Source organism: Engystomops pustulosus, chromosome 2 (genome assembly GCF_040894005.1).
Source record: "Engystomops pustulosus chromosome 2, aEngPut4.maternal, whole genome shotgun sequence".
NCBI classification, from domain to species: Eukaryota; Metazoa; Chordata; class Amphibia; order Anura; family Leptodactylidae; genus Engystomops; species Engystomops pustulosus.
Window position 1 is genome coordinate 66,355,680 of NC_092412.1, and position 11,631 is coordinate 66,367,310.

General features: G+C 39.6%; 1 protein-coding gene across 2 annotated transcripts in view; it reads right to left on the reverse strand.

Moving 5' to 3' along the window:
* The window catches only part of KCNH3 (potassium voltage-gated channel subfamily H member 3), a 48,279-nt gene extending 37,900 nt beyond the window's left edge, over nt 1–10,379 (reverse strand). For both annotated transcript variants that reach the window (XM_072135110.1, XM_072135109.1), the window contains exons 1-2: nt 10,239–10,379; nt 9,575–9,687 (exon numbers count right to left, since the gene is read on the reverse strand). In XM_072135110.1, coding sequence (XP_071991211.1) covers nt 9,575–9,653 — 79 coding nt within the window. In that variant the 5' untranslated portion in view covers nt 9,654–9,687; nt 10,239–10,379. The remainder of the gene's footprint in view (nt 1–9,574; nt 9,688–10,238) is intronic.
* Nucleotides 10,380–11,631: the final 1,252 nt, after the last annotated feature.

Here is an 11,631-nt window from a genome sequence, read left to right on the forward strand (position 1 = left end):
CTGTACTGGTACAGTAGGCACTGGGGTGAGTAAGGAGCAGAAGCTCCATGCCCTGGCACCTACAAAACTTTAGTCAGTTGTTGCTTCTGCCACATCTTCCTCCATGACTACAAGAACTACATCAGGTTGGGGCTTGGGTTCAAAACTTCCACCTGAGACCATTCCCTGCGCCCAACTTCTTTTCACATCTTTCAGCCTTGGACCATCTGTACCATTTAGCAACATCACATGAGTCATTGATGCAAAACCAGCAGTCAGGTTTATAACTTGGGTTTTAAATAATTAGGGCACAAGCCGCAAGATATATATGTGGTATATGTACCATCCCACATAAATTATATACATGCATTCCCCAGGTTACATACAAGATAGGGTCCATAGCTTTGTTCTTAAGTTGAATTTGTATGTAAGTTGATACTGTATATTATATAATTGCAGCTCCAGATAATTTTTTTTTTCTTTTGTCCCAGTGACAATTGGAGTTTCAATTTTGTGCTGTAATGGGACCAATAATTGTCAATAAAGCTTCATTGCAGACACCTAACAGCTGATCATTGCAGTCTGGGACTAACATCCAGAGAGTTTCACCAGAGGTCACAGTGGGCAGAGGAGTCTGTCTGTAACTAGGGTGTCCTTAAGTAGGGGACTGGAAAGTCCAAGAACAGAACGGCACTCACATTTCTCAATCCACGATTCCTTTATTCAAGCGTTAAAACATCAGACATCTGAGGACGCCGGGGTCCACAAGGTAACAGCCTGTTTCGCGCGTATAGCGCTTTGTCAAACCCTACCAAGTAGGGGACTGCCTGTACTGGAGAGTGGCTCAGTTCTATTGCTATAAGCTGAACAGTTGCTATTCCAGAGATGTGTTATGAGAATACTGAAGCATTTGCAGATCCATTTTTGATCATATGCAAGGCATTAAAAGGTTAATGATTTTCTTACAATGGAATGGGGCATGTGTGTCATAAATGTAACTGCGCAAGGGGGATTAATTGGGGGGGCATTTAGGATACTGTTAGACATCAGAGGAATTTAATGTGTTGTTAAAGGGGTTTGTAAACCAAGCCACTATGTGGCCACTGAGAGCCCTTTAGCTACACTTCTGGGCATAACTATTGTAGAATAATATAGAATATTAGTAGTAAGAGACCTTGACACAAGGTAAAAGAATCAGCACCACTTCTGAACATACAACTGATAAACCAGCTCTCCAGGGCTCCTACCTCACAGTCTACAGTATGGAAGGTCAGAGTTGCTGATATAGATTGGATCATTGACCATACTGTCATCTCTGTAAATGGAGAGCATATTGCTGGGGATATGGATTTTTAAAGAATTCTCGGTTGTTTCTTTCAGGCTGCTATACAATGAAACACTTCCATAGTAATTGGCAGAGATATATCTCTAAGGATATACTCAGACACTGCTGCACTTGTGTTGTGTATAAATTGCTTCATAACGGATCATTAAGAAAGTCAAAAGGAAAAAGCAAATGCTAGCACTAACTAGCAGGCCCATGGTTAATGAATGGCAACAAGTTACTTTCCATGTCATGTACCCTTGTGGCTTGTGCAGGATGACAGGAGTGTTATAGATTGCTGTACTATAAGCTTGTGGATGATTTATCTACATGTTTTCATAGTAAAACTAATTGGAAATGAACATCGACGAAGAACAAACAACATGTAAATATTATGTAAAAAAAACTACCTTCAGATACACGGAGATGTAAATGCACCTGCTGCCCAAATTTCTATTTTTGATTCTACTAGTCTTTAACCCTTTATTAACACTACTTCTGGATAAATATTTTATATAAGATTTTTTTTCTATGTAAACTGCATTAATGATCCCCTTTAAAATTGATGCCAAACTCTTATTAAAACATGTTGACTATGTTGTGTTAGTCACTTTGATACCCAGTACGTATTGGATCGGACGAAGTGTGCAGCTATGGTGATAGTTGGGTAGTTCTTTCACTTGCTGTGTATTTAACTTAATTATTTCTTACATTTATTTTTGTATGCATAATATATTCCCTATGAGGTTAAAAAAGAACTCAAGAACCTTTTTTAATTTTTATTTGGCACTTGGAATCCCTATTATCATCTCATCACCAGGTTAATGGGGGCAGCTCTGCTACCCACTTTCTTCACTTTATAGCAAGTACTGAGTGCAACGTAATCGGAATGTTATTACCAATTCAGCTTTCTCCTTAGCTGCTGTATTCTGCACCCCCCATCTTTCTTTGGATTTATGCAAAGTATCCCTACATACACTAGGCCGCATCAGCCATGAGGCAGGAAGAAGTTCCCGCCTCAGGCAGCAGATTGCGGACCCTTTTAGGGGCACCGGATTGCTCCTGGTAGTCTATGTGAAAATTGAATTATATCTGCGCCTTTAAGGCGTGGACGTAATTGATTGGCAGAGTTGTGCAGCACATTGCGCCTGTATACCTGTATGCGGCAATACTATGGGTGTCAAAGCTGTATATACTAGTACTGGGGGAAGGTTGTGTATACTGGAAAGAGGCCGTGTATACTGGGGAGGGGCCATGTATACTGGGATGGAGGCTGTGTATAACACTGGAAGTGTTGTGTATACTGGGGAGGGGAGCTGTGTATACTGGGGGAAGGCTGTATAAATACTGTGGGGAGGAGGCTGTGTATACCCGGGGTGAGGCTTTGTATACCACTGGGAGGAGGCTTTGTATACTGCTGGGGGAGGCATGGCTCTGTATACTGTCTACTGGGGGAGACTGTGTGGTACTGGGTTTGGCATCGCTCTATATACTGTCTATGGTGGATCTGTATATAGGGGATGGATTTTAATTAAAAAACATGCAGGTGCACAAGCTGTTATAATCACAGAAATTAATAAGAGCTGTGTTACAATAACAGCTCGTACATCTGGATGCTCATCACACATCCATGGACAGATTTCTATCCACTGGTAGAAAGCACAGAAGCTTTCTATAGCAAGACAGCAGCAGAGATCTGGAAAACCAAGAGGAATTCATATAGATCGTATTTTGGAAAATTGTATAACTTTTACTTACACAAACAATATCAATTATTTGCTGAAAGTGGACACCCCCTTTAAATGTGTCTTTCTGTATTTGTTGCCTGCAAATTATATCCATGGCATTAAAGTAAATGCAGCTTTTTAAACCCAGCGCTACATTCCTCTGCCTTATATTCCTAAATCATTTTTCTTGTTGTTGACTTGTTGCACCATGCAATCCTTCATCTAAATAACATGTATTGATGTTCTCCTAGGGGAGTGAGAGAGTTCTCACAGAGTATTATTACTGCTGGCTCACAGCCGTTCCTATCACCTCTAGTTACACAGGGGGAGGACAGAAACACACACTGGCATGAAAGTGTCTGCGCTCCGCACAAGCTGCCACCAATCCTCTGATTATACTTCAATGGAAATCTCTGCAAACGCTCAGCTAGTTAACTGGAACAGGTGCCGCACTGACACTGCTGTGAAAAGAGCCCGCAAAGAGTATAATTATGGAAGAGCCACACAGCTGCCTTCTAATGTTTTATCCTTATAATATCTAATATCACATGATAAAACATATAGACTGTGCATAAAGGTTAGAATACACAGCTATTAAAAAATGTGTATTGAATTCATCCATCATTTATGTTATAGTCATTTATGGTTGACAATTGTCCTTTCATTGTTTATCATCTGGGTAATGTGTTTGCTGCCTATTCCTGTTTCTTAAAAAATATTTTTTAAAAATTCTAAAATAAAGAGTCGAAAAATTTCTATCTATCCAAGCAGCTATCATAAATGATGAAATTTCGGTCCAATCTACTGGACAATTTGTTTAGTTTATGTTTCGATTGCATCCAAATTGTTTTGCAGCAATTCCCAAAGGTGATTTTAGCTCATAATTTGCATTTGTCAAATACAACTGTTCAGGGAACCTCAAAGGAGTTCATATGGCTGAAGTTCATGGAAAACCATGTTCGTCAGCACACGGTGTCCTTTTTTTGACTGAGCGTACTTTTGCATAGACAGGAGTGATTATTTGGGTGCCAAAAGGGATAACATGTCACGTCAGGATGTCCTGGTAGCTCTTCCGAGTATATGAGTCCTTAATTTTTTAGTAAGTCACTATCCCCACAACCTCAGAGACACCTCAATGCTTGACTGCAGGTTTAAAGGTGTTGGCCACCATCAGGTAAGTTTAATAGGGTTATGCTTACCCTGTTAAACTGCCAGGAGCCTCCTGGAGCAACAGGTGCTGGCCAGCAGAATCTGGGACTTCTTATGACTTCCTGTCTTTGTTGGCTTCCAGGGTATGGAGGGGGATGTGCAATTACTGTCTGTATACCCTATCTGTTCACCCCATCTGTTATAACCAGAATGTCCTCATAGTAGAGAGTTTATGACGGCCGGGGCATGTTATGCAGAGGAGAAGCTACTAGGGGGGCAAAGGGAGCGGTAGCTCAGGGCCCTGGTACTTCGGGGGCCCACTATTCCAAAGACAAACTATCCCTAGGAAACAAGCAAAATTATATACGTAGACCAGTCCAGCCCTTTTCTAGTCTCTATAGTAATACATGTGTTTCGGCTCCCAACACACATGCAGTACTATCGACCTTCCAGGAACTTTGACAGTCCGCCAAAGGTCCTTTGTGGTCAGCACAGCACGAGGAAGGGAGTCAGAGCACATGCGTGAAGTAAGTAATGAGTTTTACGTAAGTCTCTGTGCCAGTCTTTTTGTTTTGTATCTATTTGTCTTTTTTGTAACTCTTTTACTAATATTACTATTATGGCTATCCTGAATATATGTGCATTGTACAGTACTCCTACTGCACCCATGATATATATATATATATATATATATATATATATATATATATATATATATATATATATATATATATATATATATATTTATGGGCTTAGCACAATTCTATTATGAAGAATGCCAGGTTGATGGATATAAATGGAAGATTTTCTTTTATTATCCGTAATCATGGATAGCCATTTTAACAAGATAGTGTAAGTGACCACTTTTTACCTTTTGTGGGGTGCATGCAAATACTTCTCCAATTATATATTAATGTAAAGATAAATACAAGACACAGATGGTGGAAGAGGTCATGGCGTCATATGGAAGCGACAGGAAATGTGGATGAACACAGAGATGTCTCCTATAAGTCATTACATTGTTATGTACTGTGATTATTAATAAGATGTACTAAGTAGAACCAGTATCTACCAATATATAATCACTGTATGGTGATAGTACCACCACCTGGGTTGGGGCCCACTTGGTGAGTTTTGCCCCCCCCCTCCCATGCTGAACTCCTAGTTACACCTGTGGCACAACCCCTTCATCTGCATGAAGCAACAGAGATGGGACCTAACAGGAAATCCCTGGTCTGCTGGTCGTCTCTCCCGGAGGGTCCAAGGAAGGTTTTACAGGGTAAGAATGTTAAGGTAAACCTAGCTGACAGATCACATCCTGTCATTTCTACTTGTCTTATTTTCCTAAAAGTACTGTAATAGAGAATATAATTTAAGATGGAGACGACATCGTGGATCGCACCTAAAACTTCAAGGCCCCGGAATTTCAGGAATTCCCTATGGTGATGCAAACGTGAGACAGCAGGCGAACTCTCCTGAGACAGCTGGAAAAATCAGGAGACTACACGATCTGGGAAGCCTGATATGTTATGCTCTGTATGCTCCTCCTCTTCCTGCTTTTCTATATAGACTTGTGAAACCAAATAAACTTGCGCAGTGCTGATTTTGCCCAGGCAGTAGCACGAGTGACACTTGAATCAGCAGTTGTCTGAGTCAGTGATTTTCAAGCTTTTTTGAGCCGCGGCACACTTTTTATACTTAGAAAATCCTGGGGCACACCACCAACCAAAATAGCACAAACTGACACTAAAGCAGTCATATTATACATATAGTTAATAATATAGATTCTAAATTTATTTTACTCAGTGTGAAACCTGGGCCTGTTTCGATAAACACAAAAGGGATATCCTGGCAGGAATGGGGGAAAGACACACACAAAGCTCTTCCTCAACAGTTCTCAGCTTCTCCCTGCTTTTAGTATATGGTGCTGATTATTATGTTGCTCATATACTGCAAAATAAAGGGGTACAATGAGAAGTACCATGGCCATGAGGCCAGAGTACAAGTGCCAGCTCATATACTCAGCATATGAGCTGGTACTTGTAGTACTCCAGCCTCATGACTATAGTATTTCTCATTTTACATTTCTCTGGGAAACAAAACACAGGGGGCACCATAGTTTGGGGAACTTTCCCCGCGGCACACCCAACCATGTGTCGCGGCACACTAGTGTGCCATGGCACACTGGTTGAAAATCACTGGTCTGAGTCATTCCTTGCAATGTGCTTTTAACTAATTTGAAACACACGACCATTGCACTCTAAAAGAGGATATCATAAATCCTCCCCTAACAAAAATAATATGGATGATCCTGACAGGGTTACCTTTTTAACCTGTTAAGCTTTCCTTAAGGCCAACCCCTTTAACGTAACGAGGAATTATGTTCTCATCAAGTATATTTATAATCAACATAGCCTCTGATATTTTTATGGGCCTACAAAATGTTTTTTCAGGTTGCTTCTTCAAATTCATAAAGTAAAATGGCAAAGAATAAATCCCTCTGATAATAATGCACATAAAAATGCTACATGAAACACATTTAATATACTCACTAAAGTATTAAAACAACACATCCATAAAATATACTGCTGAGTCTCTCAGTAAATGCTTCTTCTGTGGCATGGGCAACCCTAGATACACATACAATGCAAACAAAACCCTAACTATTATTAAATCACATACATATCTCACATCCTTGAAAGGTATAACTATATGCACATAATTCTTCATCATAAAAATCCTTCCATACTTCTGGAAATAAGAATTAAACAGTAGTAACTTTATTATAGTTCAGCTTTTTCGGACTTGGTCATATATATGAGATGATATGATTTCTGTCCAATAGAAACTCCTTACATGACCAAACAGCATTGGAATTAATGATTGGCTCTTAAGATTACATGATCTTTGCCATGTGACTGAGATTCTATTGGAGATAAATCATATAGCTTTATGATGCAGCTGATAGATGATGTTACAGGTTGTTATTAAGTCTATAATCTCTTCTCTTGCTGGACCATGGTCCTTATGAAGACTTTGCCAATTATAGACACCTTATAGGCGTGTGGAGACTTATAGCTATTGATGCTCCACTAGGGGATTCCAGGAAAAATGCAAATAAGTTTTCCAGAATGGGACAAGGAAAACTATACCTCTTTTACTACCTTGTAAGGCAGCCCCCTTACCATCAAGCATGGTCTTCCCCCCTTACCATCAAGCATGGTCTTCCCCCCTTACCATCAAGCATGGTCTTCCCCCCTTAGCATCAAGAATGGTCTTCCTGAACCATGGCAGACATGGAGCAGTTTTGGTAGCATAATCTGCTTTTTATTTTTTCCAATTACAGAGATGGAATATAATACATTAGACACAATATAGGATTCTAAGTACTAAAGGGATAATCCAGGAATTTCTTATTTAAGATAGACATGCTTCTTCAGAGTTCGCCATACATTTTATGATGGCAGTGCATGGTACTGCAGGTCAGTAGCAGTCACTAAAATGTGACTAAATGATGTGACATCACAGGTCTATGAAGAGGAAGCAGTACTCACTGGAGTGCTACAAATCACCGGGGCCCTATTCTAAGAATAGATGATCAAAATAAAATTCCAGGTACACCCCTTTAAGACATATTTTCTTATTTTTTTATTAGGGGAACACATTCAGTATTATTGGACTATGATTTGCAATGTTCCATGGATTTCTACCCCAAGTGGCTCATGTAATGAATGTGAATGACAACCTGTGGTATAAAGCCAATTAAATGTGCAGAAGTGATCCATCTAACAAGACAGTCATCCTATCTAATGATCAATTCCAGGAAAAGTCTATTGAATAGTAATTTAGGGGGAAGATTAAAGAGAATTTATGGCAGGTTTTCAAGCATTTATTTCTTTCCAGCCATGTCATATTGGCATTGCAGAAGGGCACTGCTGCCCCCAAGGCCACCCTTGTCTGTACATCAGGCCACCCTTGTCTGTACATCATGTAGCAGCCATCATACAAATGTCTGTACACGGTGACATGGAAATGTCAGTTTTCACAATGCTGCAGGACACCACAAGTGCTAATTCTTTGTGACTAAAGATCTCTTGACTCCTTCTATGATAGACTATTATTATGATTAGGCTGCTATGAGCCATTGAGAGATCTCAGTGCCAGTATTGAGGCTGGAGAGAGTTAAACTGGTCTTTTTACTGAACATTTCTTCACGTATATTGCATATAATTTAGTTAATCTTAATATTAGTGGCCATATAGTGTTACATAACTACGTACCTTGCTGAAAGCTGCAATAAAACTAGATAATGCAGTAGGTTTATGCTGAACATACTGTATATGGTATTGAACTGCTCATCTGGTTTATTCTTTGACCTAAACCAGTGGCTGTTATATAAAAAGAGGTATGTCAGCTCTTCTGCCATGTCTGACCTGGAAGATACTTCTGTTCATAATAATGTAACTGATTATCGATTATTCTTGTAACACTGTTATTCCTACTAGAAATGTAGGAATAAATTGACACATGGCTGTTAACCATTGGGGAGGTTGTCCATATACAGTCTGACATTGTCCAATCACTAACTATGTAGGGACACGCACCTTTGACAATTTGATTAGTAACACCCAGTTGTCAATTTTTCCATATACAGGCATTCCCTGGGTTATGTACAAGATTGTTTCCATAGGTTTGTTCTTGAGCTGAATTCGTAGCTGTATATTTTATCATTGTAGATCCAGCCAATTTTTTTTTGCCCTGGTGACAATTGGAGTTTCAAAATATTTTGCTGTTATTGTACCAAGGATTATCAATAAAGCTTCTTAACAGAGACCTTACAGCTGATCATTGCAGTCTGGGACTATAATAAAGCATTCAGAGAGCTTCACCAGAGGTCACAGTGGCCAGAGGGGCCCGTCATTAACTAGAGGTCGTCTGTAAGTCGGGTGTCCTTAAGTAGGGGGCTGACCGCCTGTATCTTCAGGAGGAATAAAATTGCAATAGCAAAATGCAGATTTAGAGTAAAAATGCTCAGCCATTGTTATTTCTTGAACAATAGCTAAATTCACCAACCAGACAAGTCAGGTGATAAAATATACAATCATACTAAGATTTTTGGTCTTGTAGATTGTCTCTTACAGAGTGTGAAATCACTACAAAAGGCACAATGATAAAACAGTAGGATACACAATGATTAGAAAAAAACTTATAGGACTTGGTAGGAACTGATCATTTTAGTCCCATAAACATAACAGTTTTGATAAATGAAGGTCCTTTATAGTTGGATTGTTAACTTTTCGTATAGTGTCTATGGCCAGCCTTACTGTGACCACATTCTCTGTGCAACTGGATACCTAACGGAAAGAAGTAGTAAGATGATATGTTTATTACTTACGTGTTCCATCAAACCTGGTCGCTATGGTATCTAGGAATGTATTCTGAGGAGCTAGCAGCCCTCTCATGGCTGGCATCATCTACTTCTCACTGTACCCACTCTCCAAGAACAGGCTGGAACAGAAAACATACAGATCTGTCACTTATCTGTCTGACAAAAGCGATTAGAAAGTACACCACAATGTTTCTGTTTCGAGCACAGGACAAGCGGGCAGGCAATGATTTGTGCCATGTGACTGTCTGTGGTTAGAGGGACAAATTATTATCATACATCAAGCATTGCCTGTCAGGAACGACTGGGACAAAGTGAATCAAATGTTCTTCAGATCTGGAACTGTTCTGGAGAGCTATAACAGGGTATTTAACAACTAGCCTTCAGAAATGGAAATGAGTGAAGGACATCTATGTCCAACCTGTGGGCACGTTACGCCATTTTTTTTTCCCGGAAAAAAAAATTAAGTAGACACAACGATTAGATAAGATACAAGGGGCGGTGAGAGGTTCTATACTTAGCTCTCTGTAATAAGTGAAAATGTGACTAAACCTCAGACACATTTAAGGAAACTCTAAATGTTGGAGAAACAATGTCGGTAAAATGATGGGAACTAGCCAGCATGTGACATAGGTGTGACATGTAGTACCCATCAACACCTGCATCTTCTCACCTGATGTCCATCTTTCCCCAGGAGCCCAGTAGCAGCTACGTACGATGGGGAGGCTCTGTAGGAGACACCTGTGACTGTGATGATGATAAGATTCTTCTTCTCAGGAGTTATGGCCACCCTTTCCCTTCCACCTGAACTTCAACCTCCAAAATCCTCATATCCCTGTTCTGTGTTTGCCTGTCTGCTTCAAGCCTCCACTAAACTGCTTGCAAGAGCTTTGCCTTTATTCTCGGCTTGAAGTTTCCATAGTTACTCTCGACACACCCGCTCATCTTCTTAAAGGAACAATGCCTTTATAAGTGCTTCCACGAGAGGTTAATTGCTGCAGTCACATGAGCAGAGCTTGTCTTTCTATGTCGCTCTCCACCTTTTATCCAAAGTTGAATAGTTGTAGAAATGTAATTGTCTCCAGCTAATTATTAAGTCGTAATTAATTATTTATTAATGTTGATAGAACTAAGAAACAAAATAAGAAACTGGTCCCTATATGGTCTCCAATATCAAAACTCTAGAATGGACTCAATTTTACGGTCTCATTTTTCAGAATATTTCCTATATATTATGTATTATGTATCATTTAACAATTCCTGAAAAACACACATAAACCAGGTGTCCGGTGGCACCAAAGTTGTGCCATGATAGAAATACAATTCTATGACCACCATCTCAACTTCATTTGTTGCATATTTGTAGGTAGATGCATTGTATACATTTTAGACATATACATACACATATATTTAATATTTTGCCTAAACTGTATTCAAATGTTCAAATTGAGGTACACCCTATAGGCAAAAGCATCCCACCGCTGACTCTGAAGGGATAGATGCTTGACCACCTCGGCAAGCTTCTTTTTTAGTCAACAATTAGGTGACCAGGCAATTTCATTTCCGAAACACTGTAGAGACAATTATCTGGCCTGGCATTTGGTGCGCTGCTCCTATCCACCTGGCCCACTGGCACAAGATAAGGCACAATTTTTAAGAGACTGCGGCATCTTAAGAATCCAGGTGCCTCATGAGCTTCTGAATTGGAATCTATCATCTATATCAGCCCTCTGGTACAAGTGGCAGACATGGAGCAGAAATTGGGGATGACTTTTTGGTTGCTTTGGGCTGCAGAACATGATTTATCTTTTTATTTCTTAAAATTCTCTAAAGACTTCTCTATAAAGCCACAAAATTATGTTTAATACAATTAAAAAAACACACACATTCTTGTAAAAAGTTAATGCTATGAAATATACTTTATATTTTGCTTTATTATATGTATTTCCAGGAGGCCTAAAATTGTTTATAATAAGCTGATGTGTAACCTAGAAAGGACATGGCTCTTCCCCTAATCTCTCAGCACACCGCAGCAACCATATACTCATCAGCCATTAATGTGTCCG